Here is an 18,172-nt window from a genome sequence, read left to right on the forward strand (position 1 = left end):
AGCACGTAGGAACGCTCAGGTGTGAACCTAGCCTTAGGGAGTAGCCCGGCTGTACACAAAACCTTAGCACAGGGAGCTGGCTGGATGACTTCGCGGGTCAAGATATTATAGATAGAGTGTAATTAACAAAGGTATTATTAGATATACTATAAAACAGATTGGCCTATATTTATATAACTCAGACAACCCCTTTTAATGACATGGGAATTTAGAAATGAGGTCATTAAAGATTGTGAAAAAATATGTTGAGTGTAAAAACAATAGGCCTTTTTCAGGTAAGGCCTCTTTCACACTTGCGTTGTCCGGATCCGGCGTGTACTTCACTTGCCGGAATTGCACGCCGGATCTGGAAAAACACAAGTGAACTGAAAGCATTTGAAAAAATGCTTTCAGTGTTACTATGGCACCCAGGACGCTATTAAAGTCCTGGTTGCCATAGTAGGAGCGGGGGAGCGGTATACTTACAGTCCGTGCGGCTCCCGGGGCGCTCCAGAATGACGTCAGAGCGCCCCATGCGCATGGATGACGTGCCATGCGATCACGTCATCCATGCGCCTGGGCGCCCTGACGTCACTCTGGAGCGCCCCGTGAGCTGCACGGATGGTAAGTATACTGCTCCCCACTACACTTTACCATGGCTGCAAGGACTTTAGTGTCCCGGCAGCCATGGTAACCACTCTAAAAAAGCTAAACGTCGGATCCGACAATGCGCCGAAACGACGGTTAGCTTGAGGCCGGATCCGGATTAATGCCTTTCAATGGGCATTAATTCTGGATCCGGCCTTGCGGCAAGTCTTCAGGATTTTTGGCCGGAGAAAAAAGCGCAGCATGCTGCGGTATTTTCTCCGGCCAAAAAACGTTCCGGTCCGGAACTAAAGACATCCTGATGCATCCTGAACGGATTTCACTCCATTCAGAATGCATTAGGATAAAACTGATCAGGATTCTTCCGGCATAGAGCCCCGACGACGGAACTCTATGCCGGAAGAAAAGTACGCAGGTGTGAAAGAGCCCTAAGTCTTTTTAAAATACACCATTGTCTTGGTACAAAGCCAGACAGCTAAAAGTTGGCATAAGCAAAAATGTCTAAAGTGTCTAGCAAGGTGCACCAAAATGATCACACAGCATGTGCCACAGTCATGAATTTGCTGTAGTTTCTTACAATCTGGTTGAGTTATGACTACATTGAGGAAAGTAACACATCTCCCCCAACTGGGTGTTCTTTGTGTACAAATAATGCATTTACTGTGTAATTGCCAGTGATGGAATGTTATGGTGGCTCCATCTTTTTTTTTTTTATATTGTTTCATTATGAAAGCATTAACCATGTAAATGCCTTCTCTCTCCCCCCCCCCCCCCCCCCCATAGGTCCTAACAAACATCAAAGCGCTGTGACTTGTTTACAGTTCAACAAGAATTTTGTAATTACCAGCTCAGACGATGGGACTGTAAAGCTATGGGACTTGAAAACCGGTGAATTTATTCGGAACCTGGTGACATTAGAAAGTGGAGGAAGCGGAGGAGTTGTATGGCGGATTCGAGCCTCCAACACAAAGCTTGTGTGTGCTGTTGGAAGCAGAAATGGGACTGAAGAGACAAAGCTGCTGGTGCTGGACTTTGATGTGGACATGAAGTGAAGGCTGGGGAAATTTATTTGTCCAAATTTGTAGACTGCATAATCCCCCCCCTCCCCTCCCACTTCCCCAGTCCTTCCCTCCAAAAATATCCATTGGCCTTGGCGAAACAGGATCTAGGCTTGGGACAACATGTTGCAAAGACCTACACATGGTGAATCAGAAGACATCTTGTCACAAAATGACTTCCCATTTTGATGTGGGCTACCTTTTTCTTTTGCAAAAAGGAGGACTCTCAAAATGAAACCAGGTGCAATGATTTCTAGCAGTCTCCTATTGGTCACGGGGGGCGACCCAGTAGCTGGGCTGTCCGGAAAGCTAGACCCTAACTAAACGCTTCAAAAATTACTGGTTGACTTCAGAAGAGAGCAGTTGCAACAAAGTCATTTTTTTTTTCTCTGGTTTTTGAAATGCTGAAAAAAAAAAAACTGTGAAATGTTTTTGTTTGTTTTTTTATTTTATTTTTTATTTTTATTTTTTTTGTGGACTATTGCCAATGTCAAACAATCACAGTATTAACCTCTGTTTCTCTTATTGTTGCTTCCATCTACATGTTTCAATGTATATGTTGCTCTGGGGTGACAAGCTTGTCTTTACGTTCTCAGATGGATCTAAATCTTGATGCTGGTGCTAGCAAGTAGGTCTTTTATCAATGGGATTGTTGTCCCATAGCTGTACTGTATTCCCAGTGGCCAAACATATTTATGCTGCTAAATGAAAGGAGAGGAAAAAAAAGCAATTTTTTTTTTATTATTATTATTATTTTACTGCTGTGACGTTTTAGTCCCAGACTGAATTCCAAATTTCTTCTAGTTTGGATACAGAAAAAGACTTTTTGCCACTGAAAATTGAATCCACTGTGCCTCTAAGAGGCCGAAAGTGGGACAGTTTCAGACAGTTAAGAGTGAAGTTTGCTTGCAAAGAAAAAATGGAAAAGATTTGAGTGTGTAAAGCTTATTTTCTTGTAAATGTAAAGACATTCCTTAGAACAGAGGTGTTGTGGCCTGTTCTTTTGGGAACTTTTTGTTGTGAGGCTGCGGTGAATGTTAAAAAAAAAATAAAAGCATAACACAACTGACAAAAACAGCAACTGATCAGACTCAATAAATGACAGTATTTTGGGAGGAAAACAGCTGTTACAGTTAAACAGGGCAAGGAGACAAATGAAGCAAGGCAAAGATATTTTTTATTTTTTTTTGCAGCGCAAGCTTCACGTGCAAATACCGTGTACAATTGTCAAATACTTTGCCTCATGTTCCAAGAGTCACAACTCAAGCTGAACTGTGAAAAGTGGTTTAACACTGTATCCTATGCGACCTTTTTTGAAATTTTTTTTTATTTTATTTTTTTGTTCCTCCTCATTCAAATTTTTTTTTTTTTTTGTTATTTATAGTCTGGTTTTAAAATCAGATTCCATTTTGTTCATTATACAGTTCTGTAACAACATGATGTGATGGAGGAAAACAATGTTTAAAGGGATTGTGTCTATGGTTTGATTCACTTAGAAATTTTATTTTCTTATAACTTAAGTGCAATAAAATGTGTTTTTTTTTTTTCATGTTACAGACCTTTATTGGTGCCTTTTTAACTTAAAATGTGCAATTTTATCTGGAGACGTTAATCATACATTGAATCTTAATAGTGTCTACATGGCTGAATTGATAACGCATGGGAAGATGTCCAGTTTTTTTGTGTGTGGTATTGCAGCTGCTGGGCTCTGTTGAAGTGAATGGGCTGTGCAGCAATGCCACACACAACCTGTGGACCGATTTGGCCTTGTTTTGGGAAGAAAGCAGACATGTATTTTTAAAGGGGCTGTCCCATTCCACCACAGAATAGGGGATGAGTGTCTGATCAACAGGAGTCTGACCAATTGGGCCTCCAAAGAGTGCAAGAGTGGGGACCATGTGTTTTCTCCCATTTGAATGGAATGGCTGTCTACAGCAGTTGGACCCCAACAGATCAGACGTCCTGTGAATAAGGGGTAAATGCTTGTACTGGGACAACCCAATTAATACAATGTTTGCTGGCAGCAGAGCGTGACTTGATGGCACAATCTGCTGCCGGAAAACTATGATTTGTCAGACTGCTTAAAAATTGTGATGACTCGAACGTGTGTTTGCTTGTTTGTCGGGTAATCGGCGGCACTTTTACACAGGCAGATCATCTCTAACAAGCGACCATCTGCAGGAGTAATACAGCCTTTAAGTTCTTTCACATTGTAAGGCTAGTTTCACATAGCCAGAATTGTGATCCATCAGCCAATTCCGGCAGAGAATGTCTGGAATCGTCCGGACACAAACCACTGCATGCAGCACTTTGGCTGATTCTCAGCATATTTGCCGGATTGCGGTCAAACCCCCGCCAGATCACGTTATAGTTAGTGGGAGCAGCGGGTATTCCGTCTTCAGCAGGCAGTGCCAGATCCAGAGAATTCAGGCAGGCTGTTCTCTGCCGGAGATGTGAAATTAGCCTAAGCAAACCAGTGGTCATTTCGTTAGATTGTTTTATTTTTTTTAGGACAGAAAACTCTGAGCAGTGCCAAATGCTCTAACACCTCTGTTCTAAAAATGAACAGTGGTCTGGGATCATCCCTGTATCTATGGCACATCAGAAGATCATTTTGAGCAGATAGAAGGCTTAAAGGGGTTGGCCACTCTTTAAATACTCTACCCTACAGTGTGGCAGGCAGGGAAAGAATGAAGTTCCTAATAGACTTCATTAAACACACCTGCCTGCTTCTGTCAGTTATAAGCCACGCCCCCTCAGCCCAGCTCTACCGTGCAGCTGAGCTCGTCCATGCGCATGTGCAGTCTGCTCCTGTCAGTGGTGGGCTCCCTGCTGCCCGCTCCAACTGTGACAGGAATCGGCTGCTTGTTCCCTCTCTACAAACAGCCGATTCCTGTCAGAAGCTGGCTGTGATAAAAACCTTCAGAGTCCCTACTGCAGAAGCTACTTAGTCAATCCCCATCCCCCCTGCACTATCACCACACAGCCGACCAGCTAAGCCACACCCACTGGTTCTGTTAGGCCACGCCCCCTGCAACCAACAGTGAAAGCAGGACATCTAGCCAGGAACTGATTTTGTGTGTGTGTATATGTGTGTGTGTGTGTGTATATGTGTGTGTATGTATATGTGTGTGTGTATATATATATATATATATATATATATATATATATATATATATATATAGTACAGACCAAAAGTTTGGACACACCTTCTCATTCAAAGAGTTTTCTTTATTTTCATGACTGAAAATTGTAGATTCACACTGAAGGCATCAAAACTATGAATTAACACATGTGGAATTATATGCATAACAAAAAAGTGTGAAACAACTGAAAATGTCATATTCTAGGTTCTTCAAAGTAGCCACCTTTTGCTTTGATTACTACTTTGCACACTCTTGGCATTCTCTTGATGAGCTTCAAGAGGTAGTCACCTCAGACGGGCTCAAATAATTTTGTACAAAATGATTTGCCAAGCATCTCTAATTTATTAGTATAGCATTTGTAACTGTTACGCAAATTTGTACTTTATTTGGTTTTGCAGTGAGCTGTTGCATTGTATGTCTTGTTCTCAGCCATAGCTACGCGCTCCTGCGCTTTGGGATGTGCTGACTGACCCCCTTTTTTCCTTTGCTATATATATATATATTTGTGTCCACTGTCTGCAGACATGAACCCATTCATTTAAATGGGGTCTGCAATCTGCATCCGACAGTACTTTTTCGCAGTGCGGAGGCATGGACAGAAAACCCATGGATGCACTCCATAGGTTTCCGATCTGTGCTTCCATTCCAGACCACACCGTATCTTTTGGATTTCAGACCCATCACTTGATATGGTGCGCACACGGCTGGTGCCCTGTATATTGCAGACCCCCTGTTCGCTGGCCACAATACAGGCACAGGCAGGCTATGGTCATGTGCATGAGGCCTAAAGCCATACTTCCTTCCAGTATCCGGCAGGACAGTCCCGGATTTCAGTGGCGCTCCTGGTACGGGGGAGGTATGTTGAAAATGGATCAGTTTTGCCCTAATGCATTCTGAATGGAAAAGGATCCACTCGGAATGCATCAGTTTGCCTCCGATCAGTCACCATTCCGCTTTGGCGGCGGACACCAAAACCCTGTCCGCCTGATGAAACTGAGCCAAACAGATCCGTCCTGGCACACAATGTAAGTCGATGGGGACGGATCCGTTTCCTCTGGCACAATAGAAAACGGATCTGTCCCCAATTCACTTTCACTGGTGTTCAAGATGGATCCGTTATGGTTATAGAAGACCTAATACAAATGGATCTGTTTATGACGGATGCATGCGGTTATATTATGGTAACAGAACCGTTTCTGTAGATCCATGACGGATCCGCAAAAAACACAAGTGTGAAAGTAGCCTTGGGCATGTAGTGTCCCTCTTCCTTCTATTCTAAAGTTGGGAGGTATGCTAAAGCACTGATGAAATGACACCTAATGTGCTGTAGTCACTATGGCATCACAAGTAGGCAGAGATGTCATGTGACTGCTCCCCTGTAGACTCTTTGCTGTGATGCATGCTGGGATTTTTACTTTCACTTTGCAGCTGCTCCGCCCACACAGCCTCTCATTAATGGGAGCATGCTCTGCCGAATGCAGTAGAAAAATGATACATACACTCATCTAAAGAATTATTAGGAACACCTGTTCTGTTTCTCATTAATGCAATTATCTAGTCAACCAATCACATGGCAGTTGCTTCAATGCATGTAGGATTGTGGTCCTGGTCAAGACAATCTCCTGAACTCCAAACTGAATGTCAGAATGGGAAAGAAAGGTGGGCTACAACAGCAGAAGACCCCACCGGGTACCACTCATCTCCACTACAAATAGGAAAAAGAGGCTACAATTTGCACAAGCTCACCAAAATTGGACTGTTGAAGACTGGAAAAATGTTGCCTGGTCTGATGAGTCTTGATTTCTGTTGAGACATTCAAATAGTAGAGTCCGAATTTAGCGTAAACAGAATGAGAACATGTATCCATCATGCCTTGTTACCACTGTGCAGGCTGGTAGTGGTGGTGTAATGGTGTGGGGGATGTTTTCTGGGCACAATTTAGGCCCCTTAGTGCCAAGTGACCATTGTTTAAATGCCACGGGCTACCTGAGCATTGTTTCTGACCATGTCCATCCCTTCATGACCACCATGTACCCATCCTCTGATGGCTACTTCCAGCAGGATAATGAACCATGTCACAAAGCTCGAATCATTTCAAATTGGTTTCTTGAACATGACAATGAGTTCACTGTACTAAAGTGGCCCCCACAGTCACCAGATCTCAACCCAATAGAGCATCTTTGGGATGTGGTGGAACGGGAGCTTTGTGCCCTGGATGTGCATCCCTCAAATTGCCATCAACTGCAAGATGCTATCCTATCAATATGGGCCAACATTTCTAAAGAATGCTATCAGCACCCAATGCCACGTAGAATTAAGGCAGTTCTGAAGGCAAAAGGGGGTCTAACACCGTATTAGTATGGTGTTCCTAATAATTCTTTAGGTGAGTGTATACAGTATATCTGTCATGATACAAATTCCTCTTGGCTTTAGTTATTGTGTGGGGCACTTTATTGTTTTTTATACTTATGGTGGCCGACCCCTTTAAGGTCCATTTACAAAGATCAACACAACAGGAAATTATCAGGAGTGAGCTGTTTTCTTCCTGATAATTGCCTACTGCCCAGAAATGATTACTCTGTGTGTGTATGTATGTGTATATATATATATATATATATATATATATATATATATATATATATATATATATATATATATATATTAGTATTAATTATGTCTGACTTTTCCCTTCCCAAATGCTTTTTTTTTTTTTTTTTTTTTTTTTTGTGTGATGCAAGACCTTGCCATTGTAACAATTTTTTTTGCCTCCTCTAACTGGTTTGTTGAGATACTTCAAAGAGGACCTGTCAACACTCCTGACATGTCTGTCCTAGATTCCTCATTCTTTTTTTGTCATTTCTCTGCTATCCCTCCTAGAAATTTATGAATAATTTGATAACAGGATTTTAGGATGTTTCTTTACTGTCCAGTTAGCACTGCCAGTGTGAGCCTGTAGTGATTGACCCCTTTGACATGATGAATATTTATACACAGTTGTCAATTTATTGATACATTTAAGGAGGGGTAATAGAGGAATGGGCACAACCTAGAACTCTAAGGAATGATGCTCCAGAATTGGAGAACTGACAGGTCTTCTTTGAAGCCTTGCACCTTTAACAGCTTTGTGTAAGACTCGTTCCAGCATGGTAGTGGTCCCCAGGTAACAATCTACTGGTTACTTCCACCCTACAGACCACTAGATGCAATCTACTGCATGTGCACCAGTGACTAATATTTTTTCCTTTTGGTAGTGACAAGCTCTACATAGTTAAAAAAAAAAAAAAAAATGGAATGCTCTAAAATAAAAACAGCCTGAAACATTTGTAAGTAGGTTGCAAATAAAAATGACATCAGAGAGAGCTGAGAACATGAATTCCCTTTCTTCACATCTACATCTAATTGCCCACTGCTTTGCCTGTCCTCCCACAAACTACATCTGGCTCAGGCCACAGCAATTGCTAATTTCAATCAACTCTATGTAGTACGACAGGCAAACAAGAGAGGGAGGAAGACATTTGAAGACTAGTTCAGCAATAGGAAGAAATAACAATATCCAAAATACTTCAGAAATGGATTAAATTGCCACTTTTATAGATTTCCTTTTAAAAGGGCCTCAGTCTTCTAAGATGCCTATTAAGCTAGACAGGAGTTTGGTGTCTCCTGAAAAACGAGTGGGCAGCACTTGGAGAGTGGAGAGACTTAGGTACTAGTCAACATAGCCGCTGAAAGGCCTATCCTTTTCTGTAAGACTGTAAAAGCTGAAGCTGAACTCCTTGACTGCTTTATGGCATTGTCTCATGTCTGTTTAACCCCTTAGGGACGCATGACATACCGGTACGGCATGTTTCCCGAGTCCTTAAGGACCCGTGACGTACCGGTACGTCATGAGTTTAAAATGAGATTGCGGAGCTGTGGGGGTTAATCGGAACAGGATGCCCGCTGAAATCATTCAGCGGGCATCCTGTCACAACGCCGAGGGGGTCATATCCCCCGTGTCGGCGATCGCAGCAAACCGCAGGTCAATTCTGCAGATTCTGATCCCCGCGATCACTGACCGCGGGGATCAAACTTTAAAATACCCCAAATAAAGTTTTTTTTCATCCCCCCCCCCCCCGCACCCCTGAATGATTTGATGCAGGGGGTGGGTTGTGGGAGCTGCGGCCCGCCCGCCTCCTCTTGAATATTCATTGGCGTCCAGTGGTATACCAGAGTGTCAGCACATTGCTGACACTCTGGTATAAACGGCTGACATCTGTGATGCGATGTCAGCTGTTTAACCCTTTCCATACCACGGTCCATACGGACCGCGATATGGAAGAGCAAAGGTTAACGGTCGGGAGCTCTAGGTGCTATGGGGGCGTCTTTTTCCGCACTAGAGGCTCGGTCTACTCACACTGTGCTGACACTCTGGTATAAACGGCTGACATCTGTGATGCGATGTCAGCTGTTTAACCCTTTCCATACCACGGTCCATACGGACCGCGATATGGAAGAGCAAAGGTTAACGGTCGGGAGCTCTAGGTGCTATGGGGGCGTCTTTTTCCGCACTAGAGGCTCGGTCTACTCACACTGTGCTACTCACACTGTGCTGACACTCTGGTATAAACGGCTGACATCTGTGATGCGATGTCAGCTGTTTAACCCTTTCCATACCACGGTCCATACGGACCGCGATATGGAAGAGCAAAGGTTAACGGTCGGGAGCTCTAGGTGCTATGGGGGCGTCTTTTTCCGCACTAGAGGCTCGGTCTACTCACACTGTATGCCGCCCCGCTTGTCCGTCAAGCCCGCCCATCTCCTCTAGAATGCCATCCTCCCATCTCAGCCAGCGGACAAATTCTTGCGCCTGCGCTGTGAGCGGCTGTATTCGGCGCAGGCGCAGTGAATGTCTGACCGCTACCTGCACAGACATCTCCACTGCGCCGATTACGTCAGAGTGCTCCGAGGAACAGATGGCCAAATACAGACTCACACGGCGCAGGCACGAGAATTCGTCCACTGGCTGAGATGGAGGATGGCATTCTAGAGGAGATGGGCGGGCTTGATGGATGAGCGGGGCGGCATACAGTGTGAGTGGACGGAGCCTCTAGGTGCTGAAAAGACTCCCCCATAGCACCTAGAGGCTCATTAGCATATCAATAAAAGTTCGTTTTTTTGTGAAACGGATCCACACAAAGGTCTGACAATAGCATTGTTAGGTAGATCAGACGCAGATCGCTAGTGTCCGAGAGCTAATTAGGTCAAAGTCAGGTGGTAGAAACCCTTTAAGGGGTTAAAGAAGAATAACGTCTAAGAATAACGTCTATAAGGGCCCCTTCACGCACAAATTTGTTCTATTTTTTCGCTCACTAAAAAATGACATAGACCAAGTTTTTTTTATGGTGTTTTTAGCAGTATTTTTCACCAAAAGTTTCAACATGCTGCATTTTTACATAGAAAAGTAAAAAAAAAACAGGTGTCCTGCCTTTTGTATTTCCCATAGACTTTCAGATCACATCTGGAGCTGGTGTTTTTCCTGCAAAAATGCCTTTAAAACCTGTGTGTGAACCCACTGTAAGCTGAGGAAAATTGATTACTGCCTCTTAGACCCCTTTCAGGCGAGCGAGTGTCACACTTTGGACTCACACCTGTCCTGAACTTCCAGCACTGCTGGGGTCGCACAGCATTATATTGATTTATGATGCCATGTAACCCTTACAGTTCTGGAATGTATTTTATAAGGCCTCATGCACACAACCGTTGTTGTGTTCCGTGTCCGTTGATCCGTTTTCCGTCATTTTCCACGGACCCATTGTCTTTCAATGGGTCCGTTGAAACCTTGGAGAATGCACCGTTTGGCATCCGCGTCCGTGAACCGATTTTCTTGTCCGTCAAAAAAATATGACCTGTCCTATTTTTTTGACGGACAACGGTTCGCGGACCCATTCAAGTCAATGGGTCCGTGAAAAAACGCGGAAGCCCATCCGATTGTCGTCCGCGTCCGTTTTATTTCTCATGTTGGCCATGGCAAAATTGTCAACCAAAACTTGTGCCAATAAATAAAAAACAGATACAGGAAGCTTAATAAACAGGATATGCAAATTGCTAGGCACCTGAGGAGAATTTTCAGACTGTGGAGACATATCTGTCTGTCTACTGTCCTTTATCTTTGGTGCCATTTTCCTCTTTGCTTTTTGCCAAAATGCCAAGGTGGAATGTTGACAAACTAATCTGTCTGGTGCAGGAGAGGCCAGAATTGTGGGACACACGGTCCCGGAATTACCAGGACCGTGTCCGCAAAGATGCTGCGTGGGAGCAGGTGGCCCGTCACATGAGGCGTGACGAATGGGCCAAAGCAGATGGCCGTGGCTGTGCATCTTTAGGTAAGTGCCAGCAATGTCATTGTACTGTTCTTGCCTAGTCTGTCCCTATAAAGTTATGTTATAATTTCCATGCATTCTGCCTAAATTTTAGTTTGTGGTCCAGCTTCATTTGGCTTCCAACATAAACAGGGCTTATGGATCTGTCGTGCACTAAATGCTATACCCCATATCTTTTCGGTTAAATGGTGGAGTCTCCCTTTGCTGCAGCAAACAGTACTCCTGTCACAATCCTGTCTGTGCACTTTTTTTTTTCATGTCCCTTTTTAAATTGAGCATCTTATTTACTTGTCTCAATGTCATATTCGAAATTCATGAAGGACAAATGGCTTGAACAACTCATCTCCTCCTTCCTGAACTTATTGTTCATTAGTATCCCTACACCTGCAGTACAGTACCATGTGCTTTAAATATTGGTCCTTTTCTTCATTTTTTTCTAATTTTCCTTTATTAATTATATTAAATTGTGCCTTTTTCTATTTCGCATGATATTTTTTAAAAGTTTAACCTGGCTTTTGTTACCACCAACTGTTTTTTTTTTTTTTTTTTTTTTTAGTCAAGCAAACTAAAACGCGCTGGAACAGCTGCAGGGACCAGTTTCGGCGTGAACTCAATTCACAGGGCCGGAGTGGAGAAGGTGGTTCCAAGAAACGGCCATATCTGTACACCCAGCAGTTAATGTTTCTTCGCCCGGTCATGGATTTGAGGCCGTAAGTCTGGTTGATGTTACTAAAAAGTGTTTCTCCGGCTATTTATTACTACCTAATTTAAAATTAAGCCATAGTGTTTGACCCAAAAATGAGTAGTGTGGCACTGCCAGGGGCATATCTAACGGCTCATGTGGCCTGGTGCAAGAGTTCAGCTTTGGCCCACCTCCCTCAGTGCATTGTGTGTCTTCTAATGTGGTCCAAGTGTATTTCAGCCACCTCAGGCTCCTGGGGCCATAAGTGACTGGTACCTCAGCACCCCCTAGAGCAGTGATGGTGATTCTTTTCCAGACCGAGTGCAAAATCTGCAACCCTAAACCCATTATTTTATACAAACTACCCACACGTCATTTTCGCAGAAATGCCGCAGTCCAATATAGTATATCTCCCATGGACTTTATCATTCAGCTGGAATAGCCTGCCTGCATTCACTGTTCTGCCTGTGCTGTTCATAGCGTGCCCGGCGCAGATGTATGGCGTGAAAAGTCTTAAAAGGCATATTGATACCCCATATTCTTTGGGCAGGGGCCGAGTGTCACAGATATGTCTCGGAGTGCCGCCTCTGGCACCCGTGCCAGAGGATCACCACCACTGCCCTAGAGTAACGCCCATGGGCGTTAAACAATTGTCAAACTTTTGCCATGGTGTGTGCGAACCTATTCTTTGGTGTGGGTTAGTAACACCATCCCCCATCGATGACGAAGAAGTATGATGACACGACATGTGCACAGCGCATATGCCACCTCTTGTATTTTCATTTTCCCAGAGTGGCACTATTTTTCAGCAAAGCTCACATAGATCTCTGCCAATTACAGCAGGAATCGGGAATGAAGATGGCCCATGCACCCTGCACGCATTGTCTCCTCATTCAGTTGTTCGTCATGGTGGTTGGTTATTTTTCATGGACCCCAAAAATCTGGGGTAGTTATCCTGTGTATATTGGTCTTAATGTTAAAATTTGAACAAGATGCCTGTTTTTGTGAGGCACAGAATATCGTAGCAATTTTTTGAAAAGCTTGGTGGATATTTTGAAATTCATGGGACATACATGCAAGTACCTCTGTGGAGCTTAAATGACAGTTCCTTTTTTTTTTTTTTTTGGGTATAAGATCCAACACTCTGCTTATATTTTTTATCCCCTAAATTTTTATTAAAGAGAGAGCCAAAAAATGAAACCACTTTATAAAAAAAGAGCATAATGATGCCCCCACAGTGTTCGTACTGCTGAATTGTAGCTGCTACTACCAAAATGGCCTTGTTCTGCGTGAAAGTTTGCAATTTTGCACTGTTTTGAACAATTTTGGAATTCCACAATTAGCATTACATCAAGATGGTAGGCAGGTCAAAGCAGCCCCTATATATAGATGAGGCGGACTGAATTTCAGCACCGATTTTGGTCCATGAATGTGTAGACCTTTTGTGCTTCTCCAATTCCACAGGCAATCATAGGTTTCAGTACTTTGGAATTTGCCATTGTAAGCTAATTGGCCTTGTAAAATATATAAGCCCAAATAAAATATTGGGTTTGCAAATAACTTGTCAAAATGCCATTGCAGAGTTTAAATTTAGAGATGTAGGCATGCGCCAAGTATATCTGGTTCACAAAAAAGTTGTTTTGTAGAGGTTAAAGAAAAGTAATTTTGGAACTCTTGGAGTCAAAATTGCAAATAAATGTTTTCCTGTCTTTTTCCTATACAGTACTGTGGACAGTCTGGAACAGGCCGAAGACTCAGAGGAGGCATTGAGTGGTGAAATTTTGCCTGTATTTTCGCCCGCCACCAGCCCTGCACCAACGCCTGCTCTGGAGCCGGACGAGCCATCCCAGGCTGAGGCCTCCAGATCACCCCGCAGTCCTTCCCCTTTACCACAGCCACAGCCCAGGAGACGCCGCAATGTCCCTCAAACTTCCTCTGGGCAAGAAACTCGTGAGGCTATAGATGCCCAAGTTATAGAATTCCTTGCCCAGAGGAGGAGTGACGGCATTGAGGGGTCTACGCTGAGGGGCCTAGGAAATATTTTCCGGCAAGTTCCTTTGGCCAAACAACCCGAATGCGTGACAGCACTGGCTATGGTAATCCATATGTACTCATCGAATTATGAAGGAGACCTCTTGACAGAACTTAATGAGCTCCGGCGGAGAGTCTTAAATCTTGCTCCTCAAGTTCGTGACCCAGGCTACTACCAGCCTCCGATGCAACAGCCTGGCCCATCATTCCCACAGCAACCGACCTACCAGCGGTTCCAAGGGCCAACAACATCCAGTAGTCAAACTAGGATGGCAACTCGGGCCAGTGATCCTGGCTATGTGCGGCCACAAGCTGATTTTGATCCTGGGCCATTTACCAGAGAACTGTTTGATCTGTAATTTTTTTGTGTTATTTATGTTTATGTGTATGTTTCATTAATGCCTTATTCTTTATGGGTTTGAGATATGTGTTCGATAAAAAAAAATGAACCAAAATGTTTTATTTCCAAGTCTGATTTTATATTTAACCAGACAATATTGACAGTTCATAAATGCAATTCATACAGACATATAGACGCACACAAGGTCTCAATGAACAGAATATTTATTTGGTAGGGACAGATTACGTAAAGGGTATTATGTGTACATGAGGTATTAGAAGATTTTTTGGCCAATGACATAAATTTCTAATGATGTGAATGGGGTTCACAGTTCCATTCAAACATCATTAGTATGGATATGTACTTTAAAAAATCTGATGGCGAAAAAACCTCAGCCCGCAAGCCCACGTCAAGGGTCCTCAGTCTCTTGCGAGTCCCTACACTCAACTACTGCAATAAATGTCATTAATCTATCTAGAAAATAAAAAAAAACTACAGAGCCCAGAAGAAATTAAAAACTGCCACGAATAGCGTCCCTCTGCCATGGCAAGGATCCCTCTGGGCTGTAAAAGTAGTCTGCATAGAGTTCCCGAACTGCAATGCCTGCAGTCCCCAGGTCGTCTACGCAGGGTCCTTTCCAAACCCAAATCTGATGACGTTGGAACATCTTCCAGGTCAACAGAAGAGGGAGCCTCGTGAATCCTGGTGAAGTTGTGCAGAACAACACAAGGTTGAATCACCAGGGTAGCATTCTCCGGATCGATCTGTATGGATGACAAAAACACCCTCCACTTGCTAGAGAGTATCCCAAAAGCGCACTCAACATACCGACGTGCACGAGTCAACCGGTAGTTGAAAATACGCCTTCGGTCATCCAAACCACGCTTAGGAAAGGGCCGCATAACATGGGGAGTCAATGCAAACCCTTCATCCGCCACGATGACAAATGGAGCCGGCGGACCTGCATATCCGGGCAGTCTTCTGGACTCTGGCAGGGCAAGCTGGTTGGCACGAAGCCGGTCACCCATTCTAGAAGCACTAAAGATGCGAGCATCCGCAGTGCTTCCATAGGACCCGATATCTACCATTATAAACCGGTAGTTACTGTCAGCAACAGCCATCAGCACTACCGAGAAAAACTGTTTATAATTGAAGTATCGGGACCCTGAGTGTGGCGGCTTCTTCACACGGATGTGCTTGCCATCCATTGCCCCAATGCAGTTTGGAAACTGCGCAGAAATTTGGAAGCCCTCAGCAATCCGAACCCAGGCTGTCCACCTTGGGCTGCGGCATCACCGTCTCTCTGAGTTGCTGCCAGATGACCTGGCAAGTGTGTCGGACAATCCGAGATATCGTCGAGGTTCCCAAAAGAAACTCAAAATGCAGGGATGCAAATGAGTTCCCCGTGGCAAGGAATCTGTTGGACAAAAAAAAATAAAAAAATAAGCAGGACATCAAAATTGAAAAAACAAGATTCATGAAACACTTATAATGTTGCATACAAGACATGATATTAGACACCATATGTCAGTGGTGGCAAAACTATGGCATGGGTGCCAGAGACAGCACTCGGGGCCCTCTCTGTGGGCACCCACACACTTGGAAAAAGTCTTTAGTTTTACAATCTACCTTCAAGATTGCCAAAAAAACATGCGCAGGGCGCACTAGGATCAGGACAGGCAGCACTGCATGTAAGCAGGCTAATATAGCACAATGATCTAATACATGGAATATAAACTAAATTGGACTATATAAATTCTCATGAAAATTGCCATTTTGTCACTTTGGTATTTAAAAAAAAAAGTGTTTTGGGTAATACTGGAGAAACTCAGCTTTGAATTTGATCCCCACCACTGACCATTGGCGTTTATAGACACAAATAAATACTTTAAAAAAAAAAGGGTGGCTTGGAGGAAAACACTTTCCGAATACTGGGGTGTGGGCAGTACTACCAAAAGTCTAAGGGACAACAAGTGACTTAAGCCCCTTTGGACTGCTCCAAGTAATAAGACAGATTGAAAGTTTATGGGAACATTATGCATGAGGAGGTTGTGAACTAAAAAACAAGGGGGTTGGTAGCACCACAATCCACCTAAATAGTGTACAGACCTGTATCTAGGCTTCAGGGCGGGAGGTGCATGCAGATAGGGATCCTGACTGAGGGGCCCAATTGTCACAGACACTTCAATAATCATCTCCACTCACCAATAATAGTTCCAAAAAGAATATTTATTCACTCAGACAGGCAGGTTACAGCCTGCTGTAACATGGCTGTCTGAACGAATAAAACACAATTTTTGGGAAAAATAGTGCAGAGTGTCTGGAGTCTGTTAGATGAACTCAATTTGGAAATTTGGACTTTCAAACAAAAAAACAACAATTTAGGGAGGTTATGTGGCAGGGATTAATGGTATAAAACAAAACCCAGATAAATATTTCCAGAAACCATTAGGGGCAAAGAAAAATTACTTCAGCAAATAGAAGCACATGTCTAACGGCAGCCATTTTGTAGCACATGTTATCCCTGACAGAAGCAGTGCATATTATACTGGTGATAATTTAATTTTAAAATATTGCTTACCTCAACGTGACGATGAGCCTTTCCTCAGGAGTAATGCTGCGCCTCATATTGGTGTCCATAAAGGTAAGGACAGTACGTAGAGACGACAGCAAGCTATCAAAGGTACCCACTGACATCCGACAGAAGGAATAGAACTTCTCTGGATGCAGCCGCAGATCTTGGTATAGGGTATGGAAGTGTCCTTTCCGGTAACGTTGTGAAACAATCGGATGGACCCAAAATCGTCGTCTTCTACACGGTTCCTCATCCATCAAAGGAGTGCGCTGTCCCCAACGCCAAGAAACCAGCCAATGCAGCAAGACCTCGTCCTCAGTATCAGACATGGTGATACAGCAAAGAGAAGCAGCCAAAATAACCTCTGTACTCTGGAAAGACTACAGAAAATGGCCACCAATGCATACTCAGGTGCCCCTGATTTATACCAGTATCCTGGGTGGAGATAGTAAAATTTCATTTTTTTCTCAAATCCTTGTTTTTTGACGGTCCGCAAAAAAAAAACGGACACACGGATGCACAACGGAAGAAAAAACGGACACGGATGACGGACGAACGGAACCCAGTTTTGCGGACCGAGAAAAAACACTGTCGTGTGCATGAGGCCTAACACTGACAGCATTATGTCAGTGTTATCATGCAAGTCCAGAGTGTGATACTCGCTTGTGTGAAAGGGGCCTTAGGGTTTACATTCCTCTCTTTAAATGCTGCATGAAAATAGCATAAGGCATCTTGCATATGGCCTTGTGCAGTCCACATTTTTTATTTTTATTTTTTGTGAACCCATTGACTTCAGTTGGGTCTGTGGCCCCCATTTCATAGACGCACCCTAACTTTTTGTGGAATGGACATACAGATTCAGAAAGCACATGGCTGACCCATTTGCTTTCCACATCCGTATATCTGTTCCACAAAAAGATATAATATGTCCTATACTTGTCCGCAAAATGCGGACTGCATGCCCACTGAAGTCAATGGGTCTGCAAAAAAAATGCAGCTGCAACATGAACTGCATCCTAATTTTGGAGATCCACGATTTGCGGCCCACTAAACAGATACGTTTGTGTGCATGGGGCCTTATGTATAGTTGTTTTACCCTAGGCTTCGGTAGGCTTATTAACATAAATAGAAAATCTCATAAAAACTGCACAAAAGAAGCACCATAACAGTGATAAATAGTGCGCAAATCTTCGACTTGTGCAGGTACCTTAGAGTCGCACTTAAATACAACAGGCTGTGTTTCAACAACATTGAATATAAAGTCCATTAAATAAACGGTGATATTGCTGTTAGCCTAGTGTTAATTGACTGTGACATGTTTTTTTACATTGGTGACAATTTTCAGTAATGCTATGGTCTCACTGCAGCGAGTGCACAAATAGAGCCTGCAGCAGCT

General features: G+C 43.5%; 2 protein-coding genes across 7 annotated transcripts in view; both read left to right on the forward strand.

The window, feature by feature from the left end:
* FBXW7 (F-box and WD repeat domain containing 7) overlaps positions 1-3,186 on the forward strand; it is a 178,138-nt gene extending 174,952 nt beyond the window's left edge. For all 6 annotated transcript variants that reach the window (XM_044300349.1, XM_044300348.1, XM_044300347.1 and 3 more), the window contains one exon: positions 1,369-3,186. In XM_044300349.1, the coding sequence (XP_044156284.1) occupies positions 1,369-1,637 (269 nt within the window). In that variant the 3' untranslated portion in view covers positions 1,638-3,186. The remainder of the gene's footprint in view (positions 1-1,368) is intronic.
* A 7,784-nt stretch (positions 3,187-10,970) lies between these two features.
* On the forward strand, positions 10,971-14,220 carry LOC122925630. The gene is made up of 3 exons (XM_044276980.1): positions 10,971-11,151; positions 11,705-11,858; positions 13,554-14,220. The coding sequence occupies exons 1-3, from the start codon at positions 10,971-10,973 to the stop codon at positions 14,218-14,220; spliced, it is 1,002 nt and encodes a 333-aa protein (XP_044132915.1).
* Positions 14,221-18,172: the final 3,952 nt, after the last annotated feature.

This window comes from Bufo gargarizans, chromosome 1 (genome assembly GCF_014858855.1).
Source record: "Bufo gargarizans isolate SCDJY-AF-19 chromosome 1, ASM1485885v1, whole genome shotgun sequence".
NCBI classification, from domain to species: domain Eukaryota; kingdom Metazoa; phylum Chordata; class Amphibia; order Anura; family Bufonidae; genus Bufo; species Bufo gargarizans.

What these genes read in the sequence shown, in the direction of transcription:
- LOC122925630 (XM_044276980.1), top strand. Translation starts at nt 10,971, where the DNA reads ATGCCAAGGTGGAATGTTGACAAACTAATCTGTCTGGTGCAGGAGAGG. An exon ending in CCGTGGCTGTGCATCTTTAG is followed by an intron (nt 11,152 to 11,704) that starts GTAAGTGCCAGC and finishes TTTTTTTTTTAG; the next exon opens with TCAAGCAAACTAAAACGCGC. An exon ending in CCGGTCATGGATTTGAGGCC is followed by an intron (nt 11,859 to 13,553) that starts GTAAGTCTGGTT and finishes TTTCCTATACAG; the next exon opens with TACTGTGGACAGTCTGGAAC.